Below are 26,509 nucleotides of genomic sequence, written 5' to 3'. Positions count from 1 at the left end.
AGAATCCGTTTTATTTTTCAACTTAATGTCTTGCGGCCAGTCAAATCACCTCTCACGTTACAAGATGGGCATGGCTGGCAATTCTGTAATTCATAATGAGAGTCATTCGGTCACAAGGGGAAGCATCTTCCTCTCCATTAGGATGTACAGACGCTCAACTCCCACACTATTTAAAGGCCTTTCGCGGCGGTGAAGAGAACAGCCAGACTGTTCTGCAGATGTAACGGTGAGTACACCAGACTCCGCTCTTCCTCTCTATTCCTCCTGCAAAACCACTTGCTGTATGAACGGATGGTTTAGCATGAACCTGTCTGACTATATATGTGTATATTTAGATCATGATGCTGCTGATCGCTGGAGATTCTTTATTGCTTGTTTTTAATATGTCATCAGAACATGGGATTATAACATTATTAACATTTGTTCACAGCAAATACGGCTTTTGTTTACTGACCCTGTCATTGCATGCCCTCCACAATCTGCCTCTGCAAACAGATGAAAGGTCGCCTCAATTCCCAGTGTCACTGCTGAATTCTGAATCTGGGAAGATTATTATTATGGGTAATTTTCATTTATTTTTGGAGACACTCTGTCCAAGTCAGACTGGAGCACAAACCCGAGTCGAGCGGAGGTGTGTTTTGCTGGATGATGGTCCATCAATAGGTTCCACCTTCAGCTGTGCTTTGATGTGGGAAAACCTGTTAACAGATCAAAACCCCACATTCTTTACGTATTTATGACTCTTTGCTTTAGCGTCGGGAACATTCCCTTTGAGCACTTCATGATTGGTGAAACCAGCGCCAAGACTCCAGGATGCATTATTAATCCGAGGAGCTGCCTGAGGAGGAGTGAATTAAATTGATCTCTGGTGTGACCACATCTCAGGGAGGTTAAGTATTGATCTGGAATGTGCTCATTTAGCGAGGAAAAACAACTTTGCTGACACACTCCGACCATGGAAAGTCAAGGTGAAACAGGTTTTGGTTTGAAGCCTGACACATCATCTCTTATGGATAGACTTGTTTGAACATAACACATTTTTTTTGGGGTGAGGGGGGTCCTTCACCACCAACAGGATTTGATGTGAAATTATTGTGTAAATAAAAAATCCAATTGGGTTTTGGGCTCACACAGTCTGGCTTCACCAGCACATGCTTCAGAGGTGATGTGAGCTTCTCAGTGCATCAACTACCAGCATAACACTGACCATACAGGCGTTTGAATGATATATCTGTCGACATATTTAAGAACTGAAACATGACGGACACAGTGTTTTTTACTTCTTGAAAAAAAATAATTCATTATTTTTAATATCACTATTATAAAATAGAATAAAATAAAGTCACAATTTATTTAATAATAATATAGGAAAGGAAAGACAAATCTACGGAGCCCTGCAGTCACACGCATGTGTCTATTTTTTTGGATGTGACATGCATGACTTTTTTTTTTTTTTTAGCCTGAGATAACAGTTATCTCAAGATATTTTTTATCTCAAGAAACAATTACTTCCTGTAACCACTGTGTCTCCCATGGCTTCGTAACTGTTTGTCAATGTTATCATTCGCTGTCTACAAGTCAGAATATTACCAAGGGCAAAGTCTGTGCGCTTTTAACACTCTGATCAAGTGCCTTCTCCTCAAAATAATACCACATGTGGCATGCATGACTTTGGCTGCGACTATTTTTTTTCTCCCGAGTTAAGAGTTATCTCGCGATAATTTGTATTTCGAGATAATTTGTATCTCGGGATTAAAAAAAATAAAGTCATGATTGTCGCTTCCATTGACGCGTAATACGTATAGCTTAGCCACACATGGTATTATTGTGAAAAAAAAAAAGTCATGCATGCCACATGTGGTATTATTTTGAGGAGAAGGCACTTGATCAGAGTGTTAAAAGCGCACTGACTTGCAGGCAGTGACTGACAACGTTGACAGTTGCGAAGCCATGGGAGACACAGTGGTTCCAGGAGGACATATACAAAAAGCTTTGCCAGAGAAGCAGTTACGCATGCGCTGACATTTACGATATATATATATCAAACAAGCACTTCACTTGCTTGTAGAGTATGAGGGCTCTTGTGGTTCCAATATGGAGGGGCTCTGCATGAATCGTTGCTATGGCTTAGGTGAGGGATGTTTTACAACATCTTGTGGTCTTAAATGGACGCTAAGCAGCTGCTGTATAAGGTCAAAGAGATCTTCTGGTACAAGACAATTACAAGATTCTCCATCTCCATCTCAGCCAAGATCAGGCAAGGACGCCCGGGGAAGTCTCCAAACAAGCTGCGAACACATAATTGCTTTTTCTCCACAGCGAGATCTCAACCAGCCAGACACAGCAGAACGGCCCTCTGGCTCCAGACAATACCATCCCCATTGCTGTGTCTGTGAAAACATCCGCAGGCTTCGGGGAAACAGTTTACTCCAGCGCGACGACCAGGACAAGGAAATATGATGCCTGTCGCTGTTCTTCATTTTTAGACTTCCCAACCTCATTCTCCATGTGGAAGCGCTGTTCTCATCGGACCCAAGTGTCAACCGAGTGATGAACTTCAACAGAGGGGTGACCCGACAAAACAGCAGTTATACGTGTGTGGTAGGAGATGAAGCTCCAACCCTGGCGAACCTAAATGTAATCGAGGTGAATGTCTCATGTTAAAGATGAAGCTGAAACACAAACACGACATGCGACCATCAGTTGTGTTTTTCTCTGCTTATTCGCTCTGCTGTTGGGCTGCTCTTACACTTTTACAATTATACTTAATTTACATGGCGTTTGTGTAAGTTGGTTCATACGTACAAATAAATTCTAGATTTCCAAATGAAACCTCTTCCAGGAAGCCAGTTCTGTGGTGTACCTGTGGATATTCCCACTTAAATCATCCAGATAATAGTAATTTATTGAATGTATTTCCACAAACCAACCACAATGACAACACCCCACCATCTGCGTGGGGTTTTGTGGCGTTTCCCTCCATATAACCGACAGCTGCTGCAGGTCAGATCCTAACAATGTCATGGTTATGTGACTGCATTGCACAGTTGGCTGAGAAGGGGGACCTGGCCCTGCTGGAGAGCCTGGTGAGGAGAAACACAGAGGTCCTGAGTGAGAAAGATGAATGTGGAGCCAGTCCCCTTCATCACGCTGCCGCAGGAGGCCATGTCACCCTCATCCAATTCATCATCAGTGCCACAGAGTCACAGCGTAAGCACCGCTCCATCATCCATCATGAGACACGCAGGCACCGGCTGGACATGTGGATCAGGAGAGCACTTCCTTCTCTATAGGACAGTCAGATATTCACATGTCGTACCTGGCAGTAATGAAACTTGGCTTTGTATACTGCGCTCGTCCTCTCAGACTGTTTGCATTCTCTCAGTATTCCGTCTTTTTTTACTCCCCAGAACTGAACAGCTGTGACGACCAGGGCAACGTGCCACTTCACTGGGCGGTGGAGAGAAATGAGGCGGCAAGCTGCAGAGCTCTTTTGGACCTGGGGGCCGACCCCAACATCCTCAACAAAGCTCTCCTGTCCCCTCTGCATCTGGCTGTCAGCAAGGGTCACAATGACCTGGTGGAGGTGAGGAACACTCCATCTCCTATGAGATGTTATGTGAATTGTGACCAGACTCAAATGCAGCTTTAAAAAAAAAAAAATTAACACAGAAGACAGACAAAAATTTTACTCATTTGTCAGTGGCTTTGATTTAGGAAACATATTTGAAGAATCTGCAAGAACTGCAACGCAAAACAAACAAACTTTTCATCTTTGAAATGAAGACTGACAAACACAATAGGCGAAATATTAAACACAGTTGAAGTTTTGGGAAAAAAAAACTCGTAAGGCAACATCTAAGTCTTATTTTAGCATAACGTGTCTCTGTAGTTTAACATCAACTTCATCACACAAGAAATTATTCTCCCCTTGGAACGTATTGAATCCCTTTTATCTGCATTGTTTCATTGTTTACTGACAGTCTATGTAACAGATTTAAGTCATCTGAAGTCACTTTTTAAGAAAGCTAGCAGAAATGCTACTGAGGGAGTAACATGCTAACTGGTATTGTTGCCTTACAAACGTTAAACCAAAGCAGATGACAGAACCAAATGTTGACGTACAGTACTTACAGACATGCCATTTGCTGTGCGACGTCAGAGAAAACACGCTGCGATGGAAGGTTTTCAGCAGCTGATACTTCCTGGATATGTATGGCAAGCTTATATGGCCAAAAATCTGAAAGTTTTAAAACCAATGACGATTGTGTGGTTCAACTTTTTCACTATTGTTCCTGCAGACGCACTTGTTTATTGTTTATTCTGAGTTGGAATGTTTGGATGGTCGAGGAGATTTGAGGTTTGACTGAAATGGCCCGACAGGACAGTCACACGTGAATTAGGTCTGAAAACAAACCGGCCGTGACAGAATCGGAATCAGAATGAACTTTATTGCCACGGTCAGTGAGGATCCCACCAACTAAATAAAATAAAATAACAAGGGCTATTCACAAATTCACAAGACGGCCGAGGGGAAAAAGCTTTGTTTGAAAACATTGTTGGAACACTAGCACCATTTTTGTGTGTCTAAAGTGTTGTATTCTCAGATATCCAGCCAATGTAGAAGGCATGAGGAGAGACACATGGTTATGCGACTTATCAAAGGAAGTCAGTAGCAAAAGATTATCTTCAGCTAATGTTGACATCCAGAGGCAACGTTGATAACATCTCAGGACATGTGTGGAGTAAATATTTGAGCTGAGGCACACGCCGCTCATTTTACACTGTGTATGGTTCCAGCTGCTGCTCTGCTACCCAGCCACCGACCACAATCTGCCCGGAGACCTTGGGAACACTGCAATGATACTGGCGTGCTCCATCAATAATTTTGAAGCCCTCAGCATATTGGTTGGTAGAATGGCATTGCAATGACCCACCTGTAACCATTCGATTTAAGCGATCTACATGAGGTTGTAAAGGATAACTGGGGGTTTAAGTGGCCAGACCACTCTGACAAAGAAATGTCTGTCTTTGTTCTTCTCTCCATTCTCTGTCCAAGATAAAGCACGGAGCGCAGCTCTGCAAACAAAACAAGCTTGGCCATTTTCCCGTGCACGCAGCTGCCTTCGCAGGTGCAAAGAAAGCCATGGAAGTGATCCTGAAGGCCGGTACGACGTTCGAACAAAGAAAGTGCTGACATCATCGGAAAGATGTGAACTCATTGATAACAGTGGGCTCGACCTGCTGGATTTCAAAATCCCGCAGGAAAGGGTGGGCAGTTTACAGCTGCTCTTAGCCAAGTTTCCGAATAAGGAGAAACGTCCAGCGAGTTCTACTTCTTTTACAGCTGTGAGAGCTGTATATTTTTAGTCATTCCACCACAATAGTAAATACCTGAAAAGGTTATATATATATATATATATATATATATATATATATATATATATATATATATGTTCAGGAAATTTTATATTTGAAAAATGAAATCTCAACAAATAAATAAGTCAAATATGTGTTTGCAAACCAGGGCAAATTGGACTTTACCTATAATGGAAAACACTCACAATGAACTATTTATTACACAATTTTTTATTTGGAAAAAAAATGGAACAAACGTTGTTTATCGATATTATCAGTTCTCTTTGGTTGTGCTCATGGGGGCCGCACAGAAGTGGACCATGTCTGATCTAATTGTAGCTTTGCTCTTTCACTGTGCCACTAGTCAAGTCAGCTTTCACACCACCTGACTTTCAAGCACACCAATTGTTGCCATGACATTTTGCAGTTACCAACTAGGTGCTTTCATATTTAATCCAAATTTATCACCACAGACTTCAGAGCTGAGTCACACCTTCTATTGTCCCATGTCCTTTCCGTTTGCTTTTCGGTGTTGGAGCTGTGATCACAGTTAAAAACAAACTTATGTAGTAAACCTTGAAAGCATGTGGAGCCAGCAGTTTACAGCTTTATAGCTCTGAAATACAATCCAGGGAGAGCGCACAATAGTTTTGTGATTCTGTTAAATGTAATTACGTTCCTCGACAACAGACTGATCTTGTTAGGATTCTCTGTTTAACTTAACTGTGCGCGCGCCGGTGTGTGTGTTCCTGTACTTCTATCCTAGTGAGAACCTGTATAAGATTTTAACGGAGCTTCTCCAACCCTCAATTTGAGGATTAAAACTGCAAATGGATGATTAAGTTTAGGGTGAGAGGGACACGTCCTCACAAAGAAGAACTGAAGGCTGCTGCCTATGTTCGACAGTGCTCCAAACCACTATGTCCAACTAACATACTGCTCCCCCACCTGCGGCAGGTGAAGAGAGGGGCTACAGTTTGGTCAACCACATCAACTTTTTGGACAAGACCAACTCCAGTCCTCTCCACCTTGCTGTTCGTGGTGGGAACCTGGAGACCATTCGCCTGTGCATTTCCCTCGGAGCCAGAATTGACCAGCAGCAGGTAAAAGCTCCACCAATTCAGTGTTGTTCTAGAAATTCCATACGTCTGTGTTTATGTTGAGGGAAATTGCGTGGTTACAGAGCGTCAATAATCTATCAGACCCCATGAACACCCCTGTCATCGGGTCAGCTTCAGTCTGGTTATCGGACGTATGCAGCTGGATTTGCATTGTTTTCTTTTCCCACACATTTACCTACGCCTGCAGTCGTCATGGTTTCTGACTTTATCAAGCACGTCAGGATAATCCTTGTTTTGGGTACCTCTCAGTCTGGGCTTTTGGCCGAAGCTGCAGTGGGACAGGCCAGCGCAGTAATCGCCCTGGTCGACTAAATTGCTACAAATTACCGGCACTTAGTGGGAGCGGTGCGATGGCTGGTGTCCTGCTGCCAGTTCTGGTTATCTCATTATGGGTTTGTTGCTCAGCGCTGAGGATACAGTCCTAATGTTCCACTGGGGGAATTTACAGCTTCCATTTGTGGCTAACAGAATAGACGTAAGCGATCGAATCGGCTTTGTTCAGCGCATCACTCTGTCTGTCTCTTTATGGCGCTTCAACGCTCATCGCACTTATCCTTGTTTATTCGTCGTCCTGCAGAGCGACAAGTCCACGCCGCTCCATTTGGCGTGCACGCAGGGGGCCACCGACGTGGTCAAACTCATGCTCTCCACCTTCGACCACGTGGAGGACATCATCAACCTCAACGACGGCGCTCACCAGACCCCTCTTCACAGGTGGGCGATCCGAGCATTTCCCCCTCAGTGATGGATGGATGAGCTGTTGGACGCGCCATGTTTACTTATCCATAGCGTTTGAAAAGTGGTTACATGCAAATTTAGCGCCGTAATTGCCTCCCTTTACAGTCAGCTGCCCATTTGACTAATGGCGCCAAACCTTTTCATTAGTTTCCACAGCTGCTCAGCCGAGCGCTTTATTTGCTGGCTGCCACTCTCTCTCTATTTCACATTCAAGGGATTGTTTAACGGAAAGGAAATGTTTGTGTTTCTTGACAAGTGTGAGTGCAAAAGCCCCTTCTACAGCAAATAACTGTTTGGCGACGGAAGATCACATGACGGTGTCGTAGATCAGCCATCACTCAGTGGTTATCGTCGCCTCAGACGTGAGAGACAAGCTTGACAAGTTTATTCTTTCAGCTACGACCTCTGCAGCGACTGAAACACAATTGTTATGCATTATTGTTGGCGTGACTGATCGGCGAATCTGTGCAGCAGCTGCGGTATTGCTGTCACTCTACCGCACGGTTGTGTGAACTGAGCCAAAAGGCAAAGCTCTCTATTTACCAATCTTCATCCTAACCCTCACCTCTGTATCCCGGAAACAAGCGTCTCACTTAAAGACACGGTGAGAAGTCCTGTCACTCGGAGTAGAGCTTCTGCTTCTCTATGTTCAAAGGTGTCAGTTGATGTGGTTCGGGCATCACATGAGGATTGCCCCCCGGACGCCTCCTTTTGGTGTTTCAGGCGCGGCAAATTGGGAGGAGACCTAGGCTGCGACCCAGGACCAGGTGGAGGGATTAGATCTTTTCACCTTCCTGGGAGCGTCTCGGGATCCAGTCAGAGCTGGTGGATGTTGCCCGGGAGAAGGGCTTTTGAAGCCGCTGCCCCCGCGACTCTGCAACGGATAAGCGGATGAGGAGGGTTGGATATTGTTGTTGTGGTTTCCTCATGTGAAATGACCTGCATTATCACTGCTAGCAGGTTTACATGGCGACGAATATGCCGAAATCCACCATCATTTTCTATCAGATGCGTCAGTTACACAGCTACACAGTTGTCATTGGGTTTGACTTTGGAACAGGGATGAGTGTCGCAAGTTCACAGCAGCGCTGATATATGGTCGTTGGAGATGTTTGGAAAATAAACCATTATTTAACACAAGTGACAAGACACCAGTGCACAAGAACAGTGGCTTCAGTCCCATCTGTTACTGTGGTGGATAAATCAAGCCCCCCTCCACCTGGTGCTGATCACCTTTTCATGAGGGGGAACTGTGCCTTATTCCCAGTGGGACGTCGGTGTGCAACGACAGCATGACTGACGCCTCCAAGTTCATAGTGTTGTACTAAATACTGGACACGAACCTTCAGTTCTGCAACACATTTATGAGCCATGCATTCACACACCAGACGTGAAAAAAAAAAAAATCACCCTATCAAAGTGAGAGAGCAGTTAGCAGCCACCTATGTTGAGCTTGATCACAGACTTTTCCTTCAAGTGTTTCGGCTCAGCACTCCAGTAAATGACATCACCCCCAGTGAACAAACGTCTGAGCCGGTGGAGGCATGACCAACATGCTCTATGGTGGTCTATTGGTGGTGAAGACAGTCTGCTGGCAGGTCTCGGGCCCAGATGCAATATAGCTGGTCACAACATCTTATAGATTCATACATTCATACGCAAATGAAATAGAGATGACAGACGTGATGAACTGAAGTTAGTCATCTGGTGATATTGAAAATGATTTATTTGTGTCAGTTTATTGAGTCTATATATTTTTGTTCACCCTTTATTATTCACCTTTTACCAAGTATATAAGTGAGGCGGTTTGGGCAAAGTTGGAGGCGCATGAAGAGCAGATATTACGAATAAAAGTTGAAAGTTTTCTATCAAAGGTTTATGATGTCACTAAAAGGGGGTTCAGTCAAGGCAGACAGGGTTCTCTGCTAGTACTGAGTCCTAGCAGGAAAAGCTCTAGCAGGAAGAGTTCTGAAGTTCATCAGGTGACAGCCAGCAGGTGAGAAGATAAACAAAGCTGAGGGGTGATGGTAGTTCACCCGTGTTGTAAAGTTGAAGTGAGCTTCTACAGGATGTCGGCCTGAATGTCTTCCACAGCTGCTCCTCAATTTCAAACTCCTGCCTTTGATAATCATAATATAAGGCCCTACATGTTGGTGTCGCTCATCTAGACGCTTTATAGTCTGTCCCACTGTTAACACAGCTGCTGTGACCCCCAGAGATTTCCTTCCAACAGCCATAACACAACATGCTGCTCTAAGGTCTCGGCATTATCAGGCTTCTCCAACCCATCATTCCATTTGTCAAGCATCTTAAAAGCGTCCGTCCATCTGCAATCCAGGAGACGAAGGACGTCACCGCTGACCACTGAGGAAACCAATGTCCCTACTCTCGCAACATTGAGTGCTTGTTCACTGCTGTGTGTTGTTCTGAGTTTACAGTGAATTGTGTTTGTCTTTCCAGGGCAACAATATTTGACCATATGGAGCTGGCAGAGTATCTCATCTCTTTGGTAAATATAACTTATGAGTACACACATAAGCACATCGACTGCTAATGTAGACACCTTGTTTTCTTGTGAACTGTCTGATAGTGATGTTACAGTAAGCACAAATATAAGACAAGGAATTGTCTGTACAGCTTCACCGAGTCACAGTTCAGAAGACAATGCGTATGAAGTGATGGACCCACAATCACTAAAATATTGTAGTGATAACAATGATGCTAGCACCAGAAACAGGTCATGCTCATGGTGCCATGGTAAAGCAGGTGTGCGCAAACTGCGGTCCAGGGGCCACATGCAGCCCGTTGCCAGCATTTATGCTGCCCTTCTGAGGACAGTGCAAAACTGTTTCTTTTAAACGTGTTTATGTACAGTTCGTCTTCCCCCAAATCTTGAATTTGATTCTTTGAACACTCAACAGATGAATAGATAATGGTAACTCATAGTTTTGCTCTCACATTCACCACTTTACAGGATCGTCCACTCTTTATTTATATTCATACATACATACATTTAATGGCATTGTATAATTACATTTTCCCCCCTATTTTCTTTAAGTTTTCTAGTATTTTAGTAATACAATTTATTTTTCTTCTTTTATTTTGGCTTGAGTCTCCACAGCTGTAAGGAAGAGAATAAAAAATAAAATAAACATTTGATTGAATATATTTTTAAAAATCCTTCACTGAACTTTAGGAAAAATGAAACATAAATTACCAAAACGTGGAATTATGAAGGATTTTTTTTGCTATCGTCAGTGACCTATGTAGTGGAACTGCACTTGTTGAAGATGAAGCTGAGAGTCTTCGTGACCAAAATCATCAATTGTTGTTGTTGAATGTTGTACTGTTTCATCATGTCGTTGTAAAAACACTGTAATTCTTCAGCATTTGTTTATTGATCCGTACGTCCATGAGACTTCACAATGTCTTGTCAGGGTGCTGATCTCGACGACGTCGACTGCAAAGGAAACACGCCGCTGTTGGTGGCAACCAACTGTGGAGCCTGGAGAACTGTCGCCCTGCTGCTGACCAGAGGTGAGCACCGTCACCATGACAACCGTTGCACCGTTATTAACGAGGAGTTTGTGTTTACTATCATTCAGGAGCAGATGTGTCCGTGACGGACATTTTCGGCTGTAACTTCCTCCACCGAGCGATTCTGCAGCCAAAGGGCCTCAAAAATCTCCCACAAGATGTGTTGCAGGTAACAACATGCCCTTCGTAAAGGGTATTTAAATGAAATTTGTGAAGCATTTACGGAAAAAAAAAACATTCCATTCTTATGTAATATATTATTTTTATTATTTTTGTCTGCTAAAAATGCCAAATCTTCTAAAATGTTATACAATTTGGAGGATTATCAGATGCTTTAACTTCATACTGTCTGCAAGGATTTTTCTTCTTTAAAAAAAAAAAAATAAATAAAGAGTTATTTATTTATTTATTTATTTTTTTTAGGAAACATTACAGCTTGTGTATTGGGCACTGAAAAAAGTGCCCAGCTCAGCCGATTACAGAAGTGATATGACCATATGGCGCCAGATATTCATCTAATATGTTACCTGAGTGAAGTTTTTGCACAGTAACTCTCCCTTGAATTCAACAACAACTCTTCTTCTTATTCTAATAACAGCATTAACTGTTGTTTTTGACATGAATATGACGCCACAGACATTGAAAGAGCAGCTCAATAACACTTTAGTTTCTCGGCTAAGATGTAAATATTATCACACGTCTTCATATGAAATCTTACATAATCGAACGATGCACTTCAAGTTGGACAGCGTGTGCCTCTGCGTGTTTCCAGCGGAGCAGTGTGAAAGCGTTGCTGAACTGCGAGGACAGCGAAGGCTGCACCCCTCTCCACTACGCCTGCAGACTGGGCATCCATGACTCAGTGAGGAACATGGTGGGCCTCTCGGGCGAGGTGGGGCTCTCCTACAAGTCCAAGGACAAGAAGTCTGCCCTTCACTTTGCTGCACAGTAAGTTGAACCTAAAAGACAATGTCAAACATCTGAATTGTTCATGTTTCAGTCTCTACTTTTTCTAGGCAACAACTGAATTTATTTCTTAGCGCAGTGTCGTCATACGTGGTTAGTCTTCGGAACAGTTATGCCCCATAATAACCTGAACCTAACCTGAAGACAAAAATAGAATTCAATTATGTGGCACCTGTGAAGTAATCCCAGGATAAATGAAAGTTTTTTTAAATCGACATTCTTTCCCTTCATTTCACCAGCGCTTCAGGGCACATGGAGGCCACTATATATATATATATATATATATATATATATATATATAAACATATATATTCACTCACGCCACGCAACATGATGTACTTACAGAACAACCGTTGATGTTTTATATCTGATCTATATGGATTTCAGTGAATATATCCTTTGTGGAGGTGCTCATTCACATCATTTATTTAAAACACATATAATAATAAGACGACTGCAGGATTGACCGAAGGGAACCTCCCGCTGTACTTCTGTGTTTTATGTCTTTTATTGCTCCCAACTCATTCAATTGTGGGCTTCGTTCTCCCTCTTGGGTCTCAAATGTCACATTTCCATTTTCCTCAAATATAGTTCCTCTTTGCTTCACCAGACAGTCTGATCATATTTCAGTCAACTCAAACACAGCCTCTGACCACCCTGCTTCACTCACTCACTCAAAGCCTCTTGTTTAAATTATTAATATTATTTTTAATTAAACCATAACCCGGCACCGTGTCAAGAAATTTGGGGGGCCTTTGCCAAGTAGATCCAGTCCTTCTCAGGCGAACCACAGGAAAACATTCTTTATCTCAATAAAGTCTTTCGCTGTAAAAACAAATGACTTTAGCAACATTAAATATCAAAAATATCATTTCCAAAAGAGGTTTAGTTACATGAGCAAAGCACCTGGAGGAGGAAAGAAAAGATCTAGTTTTAAACATTCTACTGTCTGACACACAAATAAACAAAGCTTAACAATGTTTTTCATTTCTAGTTGACGTTCAAACAAAACATGCATTCAAAAGAATTACATTCATAAAGCGCAAGTTGTTCAACCTGCAACTAAAAAAATCTTTCAGTCCTTCCGGCACAAGCCTATCTACTGTGGTGAAGCTGAATCTAGGCTAATAACGTCAACAGAAGGCTCTGCATGGTGTGGTTGAACTCTCATGGGTCGGACAGTGCAGATGATGTTTGATGGTGTTGAATCGTTCCTGCTTGTTCATCAGCATGCAGTGGAGCATTTGTTTGCCAGGACCACTGCCTCTCTGTGAATGGTGGATTGGGTTGCCAGACTCTGTTGCACTTTTTTGCACTGACTTACACAGTATTTGTTGTTCATGCCGTTGTCTGGTACTACCAGGGGCCTTAGGCCATTTCCTGGTTTGGCTGCCTTGTCGCAAACCTCTCTTACTAACATGTATCCTTTCATAATCTTTTCTGGCTTTTTTCACTCACTTCATTTTACCCCTAAACAAAATGACCGGCAAAAACATTGACAGCCGTGCTACTGTCGCCTTTCCAGATATGGGCGCATTAATACGTGCCATAAACTGCTGGAAACCATCAAAGACTCTCGACTACTGAACGAAGGCGACGAGAAGGGCCTCACGCCGCTTCACTTAGCTGCCAGTGGAGGCCACTCCAAGGTGGTGGAGCTGCTGCTGCGCAAAGGGGCCCTCTTTCACTGGTGAGTTGGAAACACATTGCAGCGCCCGTATTCATAATTTAACTTCATTTGTCACTTATTGAAGCGACTACAAAGGCTGGACTTGCCTTCACCACGCTGCATCGGAGGGATACACTCAGACCATGGAAAAAATCCTCGCTGCCAATGTCAAGTTGATGGATAAAACAGATGAGGACGGGGTAGGACTTCCTGGAGCCTGTTACTGGTTGTTTAGTAATTTACGACTGATTTTTTTTCATACCACAATAAAGTGTGTCAATATCTATCAATCCATGTGACACAATGTTCTGATGTTGTTCTGTGGACGCCTCACCCGAGGTTCCCTGCAGGCCTCAGGATAGGAAATAAATAACAGAGTTTGTCACTGTAACTCAAGAGCTTCAACTGCCGTTGGACTCATGACAGATTGATACATTTGTGTCATCACTGGGGAAGATACTCCACGGACCTATTTGATGCTTGAGCACTTTGATCTCAGCAAGTTAGAGTCAACACTGAAGCCAAGACAGGTATCGTGCTATAGGCGACAATGTCAACGTTAAGAATTTCTGTCCTCGAAGTGTGACATGAGTTCCCAGAGTTTACTTGAGGTGTGAAGCCGAATGGAGAATACAACTGAAAGAAAGAGAGCAAACACAATGCCATGACATTCACTCTCTCCATCTTTCAAACTCTTCAGAACACTGCGCTCCACGTCGCTGCGAAGCACGGCCACGTAGCTGCGGTCAGAATGATGCTGAATCGAGGAGCTGAGTTCACCTTGAACAAGAACGACGCCTCCTTCCTCCATGAGGCTCTTCAGAATGGGAAAAAAGATGTGGTGAATGCTGTTATTGACCATCACAGGTACGCTCTGGGGATTTTTAGTTACACGTCAGATGGGGACCAAACAGACCGTCTGGATGAGAAGCTAAACCGTGCACCGTAGCAGTAATTTGCGCACCTAATTTGTTTGTTTTTCCCTCCCAGGCGTGACGAAGCTTTACAGAGCTTCGCTCCTGGCTCTCCGCAGCGATGTCCCATTCTTGACATGATTGAATTTCTGCCAGAGACCTTCAAGGTGATGATGAATAAACATGATGAATATTATTTTCATCTAACGTGTTCTTCAACTGTCACCTCAGCACCTGTTGGACTGCTGCGTGAAAGAAACCGACGACCCCAACTGTCCGAACTATAAAGTAACAGCCTCGACTGTGTCACACGTCTCAGGATGATACTGATGCACTGTTTTGTGTTGTGAAGATTGAGTACAACTTCCGTTGGCTCCAAGCTCCTCTTTTGGCTAAGAAGAACAGTAATTCCAAAGTGAAGCCTTTGGTTGCCTTGAATGTAAGAACGTCTACTCTCAAACACAGCTTGTTTATAAAGGAAGTGCTGACGTGTTTTGTGCGTCCGAAGGCGATGGTGGCCTACAACCGCATTGACCTCCTCAACCATCCGGTTTGCAGGAAGTACCTGTCAATGAAGTGGTGAGTTCTGGGCCGCAGAGTGTGAGCTGTCATTCACTTTAGTTTTTTCAGTATTGCTCCGTATCGAACCATCTATCCGCAGGGTTGCTTACGGGAGCAAAGCGCATCTGCTCAACATGTTCATGTATCTGGTGGGGCTGCTGCCACTGACTCACCTGATCATATCACTGAGACCAACCACGAACATGACGGAGACAGGAGTGCACAACATCACCATGGTGCCAGTCTCCATCAGCCAGGTATTTCTTATTCAATACAAGGATTTTCCAGACGTATTTTGTTGAAGTTTACACGTCCTGCCTGTGTCCTCTTGAACCACACAAATATCTGCTGTGTTCATGTCGCAACAGAACTCTCACGCCTTTATCTCCATCTTGTTGGTGTTGGTCATGAATGTATATGCCATAGCAAAGGAAGTGGTACAGATATACCAACAGGTAACAATGCACACAGCGGGAACAACATCTCCTTTTATCATTTATTTATTTATTTAAACAAGTGCTGACATTTCTCTTTGATTGACAGCGCTGGAATTACTTCAAGGATTCTTCCAATCCTAATGACTGGTTTGCATCCATCTTTTCTCTTCTGTTCGTCATCCCTCTACTGGTCAATGCCGAGGGCTCCCTTCATTGGCAAGCAGGGGCGTTGGCGGTTTTGAACTCCTGGATCGGATTTCTTCTCTATTTCCAGAGGTACTGCTAACGTACAACCTCATGAACGTGAGGTTCATGGCAGTCATTCAACAGGCCTTTTAAAAGTGCATGTCATCCAACAAATGAGCTTGAAAATGTTGCTCAAAATGTCAGCAAATTGAGGGAAGGGCGTCAACATAATATATGCACCTCGGTTTGGCACGGCTGGAAATGCATTTTTCAAAAAGCCGCTGTTGACTCATTGGCTCTGCTGTGGTTTATAATAATTGAGAAGAATGGATTTATGAAGATAAAGAGGCACTTGAGAGGGTCGAGTTAAAAGGAGAGTGGCAAAATGGTGCCTGGATTTTTTTATTTATTTATTCCAATAGACTTATGTTCCACAGCTAAAACATCAAATAATAGTTTGAATAAACTGAATTACTGAATGAATGAATGGTCAATGCAACTTTGCTGTTAGTGTTTCACGACTAAAGTCAATATGCATTTACAAATGCTACGCTTGTTCAAATGGTGTTAAATGATATAAACCTTTGAGCTTGACATTTGTGGTTGAGCATCAACAGGATTAAATTCAATACAAACTGAGGGCAGACCTACTCCAGCCATAAAATAATCCGGTGTTCACCATAATCCCTGTTGAAAGCCACATTTTCACATGAACTGTATTTTCAAGACGCAACCAACATCCAGACCCCCTGTTGTAGTACTCAAGATTGATCTGAAGACCACTTTTTTAGGGTCTCCGTCGTGTCACACTCTCAAATGAACATAGGGCTTGTCTCAGTCTCGGGATTTCCATTCCAGACCAGTTGAGACCGACAGACAAAACTGTCATGATTGGTTGAAAGAAGGATTCTGGGTCCTCATGTATTGTATCTTGGTCTTATCTCGGTCTCGATACAGTGAAGTCTCAATAATATCTTGGTCTCGGTTGATGTGGTCTTGACTACAACACTACTCAATTGCAAGCCACCATGTTTTGTTTGCACCATATGAACCGGGATCTTCACAACACTCTGGTCAACCAAAGGTGTGTGTGACCAGCACGGACCAGACATGTGCAACCACTGATACTTTGGACTTTCAAAGCTCACTGTCCAGTTTCCACGCAATACTGATACCAGTAATCCTCTCCAGGTTTGAGGGTGTCGGCATCTACGTGGTCATGTTCGGAGAGATCATGAGGACGCTGGTTCGCATCGTCATGCTGTTCGTTTACCTGCTGCTGGCCTTCGGTTTGGCCTTCTTCGCTCTGATGCCCAACCAGGTAAGAAATCGATAGATACATGGCTGTTCAACCCTACAGGTCAGATAACGTTGTCTTTCTACTCTCAGAGCGAGTTCCAAACTGTGCCCCTCTCAGTGATGCAAACCTTTGTGATGATGGTTGGAGAGCTGAACTATCAAACCAACTTCCTGGATCCTTACCTGAAGAACAAGCTCCCCTTCGGCATCATGACGTACTATCTCTTTGTGATGTTTGTTCTCTGTATGCCCATTCTACTGGTGAATCTCATGGTAGGTGCTTCCACGTGTGGGTGTGATGATGTGAACTAAACACTTCCTATAGCAGCAATGAGGAAGAATCTAACAAAATATAATCTAAAATATGTTTCGTCTCCTTAGATTGGTTTGGCTGTTGGAGACATCGCTGAAGTCCAGAGAAACGCCAACCTGAAAAGAATAGCGATGCAGGTCTGTATCACCTCAAGCCTGACTTTGATCTCATGTCGCATCACCTGTTCCATGATTTGTGGCTGTAGGTTGAGCTTCACACTTCCCTGGAAGACAGACTGCCGTACTGGTTCATGAAAAGAGTGGACAAACCCTTTGTCACCGTCTACCCCAACAGGCAATGCAGAAAGGTGAGCTCCTTACCGATAAGCACATTTGCGTGGATTCACCGCTTATGAAGGGGCTGTGGTGGCTTGTCCTTTAATCTTTCCATCTCTTTTGCAGCGCTTTCTGAATGCCATAATGTTCACCGACGTTCAGAAAATGGAAATGTGGAAGCATCGCAAGTCCGTGTCAGCGGGATGCACTTTCATGGAGAATGAGCTCAGAAAGCAGAAGAACAGGTAAAGCTTCGATGGCAAAAATGAAAAAATAATATTTAAAACAAATACTGAGGTTTGAAAAGAATGCTCATAGAGAGAATATTTATATTTCATAACTAACAATGATGTGACAGTCATACAAGAAAAAGAAGTTTGGGTCAGAACAGCAGGGATCAACAGGCCAATCCAGTGCTTTGCCACTGAGCTCAGCTCCTTCTCCACCACAACAGGACGTCATGACACTCCATGACTGAAGACACAGCACTGATCCTCGCGCTCCATCCTTCCTTCGCTCCCAAACATACATGACGTCCATCACCTGTCATTTCCAACCTCATCACTACACACATTCAGCTCGGCAAAATTGCTGTGGATTAAGAACAGAGGTCGATGTGTTTTTAAAAGACATCTTTTCATGATTTAACAGTGTGACGGGTTAATTAAATTCTGGAAAAAAAAAAGTTTAGACTTGCTGATGATGCAGAAATAAGTGAATTAGGAAGAGGCATTTAATTAAAAAGAAAAGTGGATTGACTTTATCTGAGTCAACTTTGGCACTGTACTTAATGGAGTGCCTCAGAGTCAGTTTAGAAACAATATTCAACATTCACTAGTCTTCTATTTAGGAGAACGTTCATCCGCCACATGGAGCTGAGACGTTACTTTCTGATGCATTAGCAGCCCCTGGTGGAGACATGCGGTTTGTCTTGCAGAATGAAAGAGATGTCCAGCCTTCTGGAGAAGCAGCACAACCTGCTGAAGCTTGTCATCCAGAAGATGGACATCACGTCTGAGGCAGATGAGTACGACGGGCCCGTCAACCTCCAGGCTCACAACTGGCCCAGCATAAGGCAAATCCGACCGGGGTCACGCCGCAAGTCGCGCTGGGCTCCGGTGCTGAAAGCACTTGCAGTTCACAAAAAATAAATGTTTGTTTTTTGAACGCTATAATCACAACGCCGTTCACAGGTATACTCACATGTACACAGCCGTTTAATCTCTGTTAGATCTTTATGTGCTTCATCTAAGGCGTGTGATCCATCAGTTTATGCTCAGCATTTAGTTTTAAATCTCAGTTTATGATCTGTTTTCATTTGTAAACAAGTGAGCATCAGAATGGAACAGTCATTCGAGAGAAAATGAGGTCTGTGAAGAAAAAAAAAAAAGGAAAAAAAAACCCTCTGACCTCATAATCTTGCACCTGTCCCTCCAGTTTCCCAGCCCCGGGGTCAAGACCCGCAAAAGTCCTTGTGGATAGACAAATGCAAGCGCTGCCTTTAAGTTAAGTGTCAAGTGATATTTATTACCGCTGGCCCTGAGTTTCATTACCCTCCCGGCCCGTACAATAGCCTTGTAACCATCCGTTACGCCGATGTTTTGGACTATATTTCTGCTTTTAGTTGGGAAATGACAAGCTGCGAATCACTTATGGCTGCCCTCATTTTATCACGTGGACAGGAAATGAAACAGCAGGTGAATCTATGTGGCCTGCAGGAAATCATTCTTCTTACCCTGTAAAAAAAAAAAAGACAGCAGATCAAATGAGATATAATGTCAACGGCAGACTCCCTTGACCTGCACTTTTAGTGACGTCAGTAGTACATGTCCGGCTTGTGCGATGGATGGGCTGGCGCTCTGCCTGGCCGGTTAATAGTGTGGCACAAGCGGAAGTCTTCATCTCAAGACACGTCCCAGCAGGTAATAAGAAAATGGAGGTCAGGCACATGCAACGTGGAGGAGTGAGCCAGGAAGCAGTTCACTCTTGGATAGTTTTGCTTTCTTATATCTTCGTATTGCTTTTCTGTGTTAGTCATATGAAGATAGTGCCGTGTATCTACAGTGATCTGACATTTTTGCTGCTGAAATAAAGAGTGTCCAAACTAACAAGGTGACCAGTCATTTCTCTTCTGATCTCTTTCTAAAATGTCTTATTATCCTTATCACATCAGTCACTCTCTCATTCAGTTACCCAGTTATTGCATGACAACAGTTTTCCAACTCACTTACTGCCTGCTGAAGCACCAGTCTATGACAAACTGTCACATATGTGAGGGGTCTGAAGACGGAAGATTATTGTCATTTCCATCTTATATAGTATAAAACAGGAGAACGTGTACTTGCGCCGTGACATTCATGCTTAAAATACGTCATCTGATTATATGATTTAAAGTTCAATGATACCCAATAGCATTATTAGAAGGTGTCATGAAGTGATGAATATCTTGGTGACTGAACTATGGCTAAAACATATACAAGAAAAGGTTAAAAAAAACATGCATTGTAAGCATTAATGGTCACTCTTTTACGCTACATTTAAAACAGAAACAAAATGGTTGATTAATTCATTTGCCATTTGCGTTAGGTTTAGTGCAATTAATTTAAGTTTAAAAAATGTAACCTATTCACATCCAGTGTGTGTGGGAGAGAGCAAGAGACAAAAAGAGAGTGAGAGAGAGAAAGAACTAAATTTAAAAATAATACAAAGAAGGGACATAAAGGGGTCTTAAAAACCTAAAACTCATTTAGCTTTATACAATGAAAAAAGTGACGTTTCCCTCCTAGTTTTGCCCTCCTCTGGCCTGGACTATTTCAGGGGGTCGTGTTAAAGAAGCCTTTTCATTGGAGAATATCCACTAAGAAGAATTAATGTCATTATTTCATATAGAATATATTTGTATTAAAAACCACCTCCACCCTTTTTCAAACCTTCCTGGTGCTTGGGTTCAGTGGCTGATCCCCTAGGGGCCGCATAATGTATCTATCATCATGGAGCCCAAAACAAGTTCACAGTTTTACACTGAAGGTTCAACTCAAGTGAGACTCTAGTATGAGGCGGCAAGGGATCCAAACTGAACTAGTGTGGAAATACTGCGAGAGTGATGCTACGTTGCTGGACCATTCAGAGCCAAGAATACTGCGTACAAAATCCGAAAAGTGAAAAGCCTATGAAAACCATGACACGATCCTACAGAATGTTTTTTTATGAACATTCTAAATGCCCACTTACCAATCGCCTGCCTGCCATGTACTGTTCTCTTCATTCCGTACTGGGTCCCTTCCTACCTGCTTGGTATGTAACTACTTACCTTTTTATAAACACAAGTCGACTTCCTACCCGTCATCTCCGTCAAACCAAGCACTGTGGTAGATTTACTTGGGAATGTAGAGGTGCGCAGTAAATCTCACTCAGCTCTGCATTCTGGGAAGTTTTCTTAGAACCCAGCATTCGTCTCAGTTGCCCCGTTTCCTTGGCAGATGCCTTTCACAGCCATTAAAATATATAGTTCTAAATTTCACACCTAGAATATTTGAGGAATTTCTTACAGCGCTCACTCTCTAGCTTGGTGTGAAGTCAAACGTGTTTCATTCAGAGGCAGAACCTTCAGTTTTTAACAACCTCACAGAAGAGACTGAAGTGCATTTGGGCTTGGCAGCTACGTGGGGACGGAGATGGTGCCTCTGTGCTTGTTCCCCACCCTCGCCATGCCAACCATCCAGATGTCATGGGAACCGATAACAGCTGGGGCCTGTGCGCTCGGGCTTCGTGTGAAAAGCCGCTCCATCTGCAGAAACCCAATCCCTCTGTGAAACCCGGCGAAGGATTAGACACTTTTGATAAGGTCCTCGAGACGTTTCTATTAGGAATATGCGGTCATTCAAAGCATGTACTGCCTTTACTCAGTCGTAACAGTGAGGCGTCAGGAATAATCCTCTCCTGGTTAAGACATCAGCAAAGTTTTAATCTGCATCTGTCATCCTTTTCTGTTGGAATAAATTCATCATTGACTCTGGGAAACCTCCAGCGAATGATGACGTCGAGGTTTCTGAGGTCGTGGTGACTCGCATAAAAGGGGGTGGGGAGAAGGTCACGGGGGTCTCTGTACACATGCCAGGCCTGGTACCCTTGAAAAAGCGGGGGACACCTCCGTGAGGAGAGTGGAGGGAGCTGTGGGTTGTGTGGACTGGGATTTCAGAAGAGCCTTGAAGAGCAGAGGAGGATTTTTTTTATCATTTTGAATGGTTTAAGATTTTCCTGCTTTTGAGGTTGGGCTGCCTTCAAGGCAGATGTGGAGGCAACATGTCCACCGGCTCAGCAGCAACCAGCGACGACGACTACGACGCATGCCACAGGAGCACTGGCTCAACTTCGGACGGCACCTGCTACAAACGTTTTTACGAGGAGGAAGAAGAAGAAGGAGGCGGTAGGAGGACCAAGCTGGAGCGCAGAGGAAGCAGGCCACAGCAGAAGGACCCCCGGCAGTCGCAGAGGAACGCTGCCAACGCCAGGGAGCGGGCTCGGATGAGAGTGCTGAGCAAAGCCTTCTCGCGGCTGAAGACCAGCCTGCCGTGGGTTCCAGCAGACACAAAGCTGTCCAAGCTGGACACACTCAGACTTGCCTCCAGCTACATATCTCACCTCAGACAGCTCCTGCAGGACGACCACTTCCAGAAGAACTTTGTACATCCAGTGAACCTGGTAAACACAGCGTTCTTGTGAACATCTTGCTTTTCACTCAGCAGCTACAATCTTTCACTCTTTGTTTGTTTGAACAGTTTACATACAAGTCATTCTGTTATTATTATTTTCTGTTTCACACTTTACTTTACTTTACTTACTTGTACTTACTTTTTGCACTTAGTAGTATTAGCTTTGCACTCAATAGTATTGATGTACTGTTGGAAGTTATTATTATTGTGCAAGTGTTATTTGGAACCGGAAGCCAAGCACTGTTTTCTTTGTGCAGTGACAATAAAGGAAGTCTAAGTCTAAGTCTGCCAGCTAACTCATGGGTGTCTTGTGCTTTACAGACATGGCCGTTTTTGATGACCACCCGCTCAGAAGAAGACACTCCCCCCAATCTGAGGCTCTGTGGAGCGACAGCCTAGCGACTCTTCGACTCTTCCACTCAACACATTGCTCCCACCAGCCAGGAATACTTTGTCTAAAGTTGCTGACTTCTTACTGTTTTTCAAAGATATGAGAGGAACGTGCAGCAGCAGCATTCTTGCAGTCACACGAGAACTCTTCCTATATGTCCGTCAGAAACTTTTATACAGCATTTTGACAAATATTTGAAAGAAATTTTACAACAAAAGAAGTCTTTTTTATGAGCAACAAATATACAGATATATCTGAAACTCATCATTTGACATTTGACATTTGACAAAAAAACAACCTGTTTTTTTCATGTATATGATGTGTTTCAGAGCATCTTTCCAACGTATTCTTGCACAGAGTGACCAACGTGGATTTCACAGGCAAGGTTTTCTAGCAAACTGAGAGGATGCCGTGGGTCAAATCCGGGACTTGCTGTTGTCCTGAAAATGCTTTGTAATACCCCAGGCGAAGAATTTGGGGAGGAGGGAGTCTGGACCTCTTTTTATTGGCAGCTGCCCCCACGACCCATTATCAGATGGATAATCATAACAAGGGTGTATATTCATCTTTCACAAATATTATATTTCTCTGTATTCATCTCTAATAATAAGTCAATAAAAATATTGATTGAAAACCAGTGTTTTAAATTGAGCTGTTCAGTGAGTTACATGCTTTTTTTGCTCCACGTGTTATTGATAAGGAAATGTTGGTTCACATTTTCTTCAAAAGTAAATGTCTTGTACTTTAATTCCCTGGCTGTTCCTTTCGACAGTGGATTGCTTTGGTCGACGTCTTCTCCTGACTCTATCTCCTTATGTCCAAATAATTTGAAGCCAGCACCAGGAAAACACACAAACAATCTTTTCCAGATCTACGCGTGCTGATCCTCTGGAAAACAAGGCTGTATCGCAGCTTGTGGGTGTCTTAAATCGCACCATATCATTTCGAGATGATGGATGACAGACTGTTGTTCATGAACCAGTTTATTAGTTCATTCTGAGCATGTCAGAGTTCTGTTGGCCTGGTGTCTCCGCATAAACAGGTGACGGACATGTTGGGCAGCTCCCTATGCCCCAACACATATGGACAACACTCCAGATCTCCTGCCTCGAACCTTCACGACAGATGGAGTGGCCATTGGTGAAAGAGGGTGCTCAATAAACCTGACAAGAATCAGATGTCATCATTCCTGCACCATTACCAAAAGATGACTCTTGTCAAAACCTAATAATAATAATAATAATAATAATAATAATAATAATAATAATAATAATAATAATAATAATAATAATAATAATAATAATTATTATTATTATTATTATTATTATTATCCCCACGAGTGCAAGTCCTGCCACTAGAAGTATATATATATATATATATATATATATATATATATATATATATATATATATATATATATATATAATTATTATTATTATTATTATTATTATAAGGAGTTTATTCGTGATAATATTTAGTCAACAAGTTGGATCCTCTTAAAAGTCAACAGTTGCAAACAAAAAAAAACAAAAAAAAAAAAAACTGAGCCAGGATCAAAAGAATGATGTGAGTCGCTCAGTGACGCGCGTACAGCTCCAGACCTGAGGGACAGAAGCGCAGCCAGGCAAAGTTTTCATCGGCTCGCAGTGGTCCCGCAGCTGTCGGGGTGTGAATGAGTTTCCCAGGAGCGAGCGCTTCCCTCCGGGGAGGAAGACGGCTAATGAGCCGCCTTCTCACACTCACTCTTCCTCTCGCCTCAGCGCGACCTGACGCACATCTCACCAGCCATTTTACCAAGTCACTTGCCGCTCTGTGGTTTCCGTCTTTGAACATACAAGATGATGAATTGCAGTGTATAAGGCACAACATCACGAGGTGGCGAAAGACTGTTTATAACGAGCCTGGTTCATGCTCACTGTTCGCGCGAATGCTGCGGGTGACATCTAGTGGTGAACATCCTGCACTTCCTTGACCACAAATACTGAATTGCTTTGAATGGGTTTCTGAGACTTATGTATTAAGCATTTTAATATTTATCCTCGTCATCGTTTTTCACTCTGACGCCTTCCTATCAAAACTATTGTTTCATAATATTGTATTATTGTTGGCTTGTCATAGCTTCTACCCTTGAAAACACAATTTAGTTACACACTAATGTTGTAATATTTATTTATATTCATGCTTATCATTTATCAAAATACGCATTTCAATGTTGGACATTGTTTGTCGCTCTAAATGTATTCCAACCCTTTTAAGATTACTCTTTTGTCATGTTTTTTTTTTTTTTTTTTGTTTTGGGTTTTTTTGCACATACCATCTAAATCGTATACTTTTTTTCCTGGATCAAATCAATTCATATTAAATGATGTGTCTCATTTGATATGACTAGTTTTCAATATGATACCGAGTCTTAAATTGTGATGAATGATAATAATAATAATAATAATAATAATAATAATAATAATAATAATAATAATAATAATAATAATAATAATAATAATAATAATAATAATAATAATAGTAACATCATCATCATCATCAACAACAACAACAACAACAACAACAACAACAACAACAACAACAACAATAATAATAAAGTAAATTTGCATTATTATTATTCACGAATATCGACACACTTTAATACGACAACAACAAATAACAAGTGAGTAACACTGTGGGAATGTTAGTTCATCGCAGCTCAGAATATCCATTGTCACTGAATCGAAGCGTATACTACAACATAATGTGATAATCTATAGGACTAGAACGTATACATAAGACGACTGTTGCGACACGAATCACTGCTGCCGCCACTGGCAACACTGGCAGTTTTGCGTTTGTAAGCGCAGACATGTCCAGCAGAGGGCAGCATCACCGCATATTTTCGCTCCTGTTGCCAGACCCTGCGCACAGGAATCATCATGGTTTCTCTCGCTTTAACAAGCGAGAAGCCCAAACAACCTGGGTTTTCTCACGAGCCAGTTCTGACCATATAAACTGCATCCTTATTTTCAGTAAAACTAAATTGATATGAAACTGCGCAGTCAGCTCTCAAACATTTATTTTAGTTTAGTTTTTTCTCTTCTTCTGTCGAATAATTTCCATGAACAGGAAGGAACTTCAGGTCCAAAGGCAACATTGGGGAGTTCAGTGAGAGCCGTCTTTGTAGCGGCTCCACTGATTTTTTTGGGCCTTGCACTGGACAGGAAACTCGTCCAAACCCACTTTCACAGTGTTTGTTATTCAATATCCAGTCACTCAATGCCGCTAATGAGAACGGGGATATGTAAATCCCAAACTATTTCAATCACGGTTGCCTAGTGTATACACCCCCCGACCCCTCACCCCCACCCCACCGCCGTCAGCAGATCAGTCCGATGTGTCCGGGCTTTGTTTAGACAACACATTCTTGCAAGAACCTGAACATTCACCGTCCGACCTGCAACTGTCATTCAGGAACACAATTTGAAAATAATGGCTGTGCTATTATCTGACTGCAACTGCAGCTATTACCATGATTCCAATGGTCGGAAAAACGTATGGACGCATCAGAGCGCCTCAGTCGTAGTGACCACCGATCGCAAAAACATGCTAGGAAATGAGCCCACAGTCAGCATGTTAATAAAGTTCAGCAATAACACCGACCTTATCTTCTCTCAAAGGACCTGGGAAACTCTGCCTCTGTCCACACATGAAAACAACAATGCTGCCAACGGCTGCAGACCGTGTTCAACCTATGATGCTTCAATGGCGACTGCATTCAGAGAAACAGCAGGTCACAAGCGGGACAAACACTGCTCTGCTTTTATTTTTAATACCTGCCGTTGAGACCTTCGCTCAACTGTGTGCAAACCTGTGATGGTTTGAACGACCAAAGAAGATAACACTGATGCTTCAATGGCAACTGCATTCAGAGAAACAGCAGGTCACAAGTGGGACAAACACTGTTGGGGACAGACCAGCTCCCAGACTGAAGTCAGACTTGTTCTGCTTTTCTTTTTAATACCTGCCGTTGAGGACCTCTGTCAAAGA

The 26,509-nt window shown here is 42.8% G+C and overlaps 2 protein-coding genes across 2 annotated transcripts; both read left to right on the top strand.

Moving 5' to 3' along the window:
* Positions 1-210: 210 nt before the first annotated feature.
* Positions 211-19,469, top strand: trpa1b (transient receptor potential cation channel, subfamily A, member 1b). Its single transcript, XM_053859618.1, has 28 exons — positions 211-226; positions 2,487-2,646; positions 3,048-3,210; positions 3,411-3,586; positions 4,801-4,908; positions 5,060-5,168; positions 6,316-6,461; positions 7,057-7,193; positions 9,678-9,726; positions 10,655-10,754; positions 10,823-10,923; positions 11,527-11,702; positions 13,246-13,410; positions 13,475-13,589; positions 14,090-14,256; positions 14,380-14,470; positions 14,535-14,591; positions 14,656-14,742; positions 14,812-14,882; positions 14,965-15,121; positions 15,233-15,319; positions 15,408-15,577; positions 16,679-16,808; positions 16,877-17,059; positions 17,168-17,236; positions 17,305-17,406; positions 17,501-17,619; positions 18,312-19,469. The coding sequence occupies exons 2-28, from the start codon at positions 2,551-2,553 to the stop codon at positions 18,523-18,525; spliced, it is 3,345 nt and encodes a 1,114-aa protein (XP_053715593.1). The 5' UTR covers positions 211-226; positions 2,487-2,550; the 3' UTR covers positions 18,526-19,469.
* Positions 19,470-21,676: 2,207 nt separating this feature from the next.
* LOC128756366 (musculin) lies at positions 21,677-22,700 on the top strand. Its single transcript, XM_053860820.1, has 2 exons — positions 21,677-22,075; positions 22,408-22,700. The coding sequence occupies exons 1-2, from the start codon at positions 21,677-21,679 to the stop codon at positions 22,483-22,485; spliced, it is 477 nt and encodes a 158-aa protein (XP_053716795.1). The 3' UTR covers positions 22,486-22,700.
* The last annotated feature ends 3,809 nt before the right edge of the window (positions 22,701-26,509 follow it).

This window comes from Synchiropus splendidus, chromosome 3 (assembly GCF_027744825.2).
Source record: "Synchiropus splendidus isolate RoL2022-P1 chromosome 3, RoL_Sspl_1.0, whole genome shotgun sequence".
Lineage (NCBI taxonomy): Eukaryota > Metazoa > Chordata > Actinopteri > Syngnathiformes > Callionymidae > Synchiropus > Synchiropus splendidus.
Note: the sequence above shows the minus strand (reverse complement) of the source record. Positions and strands in the feature narration are given on the sequence as shown.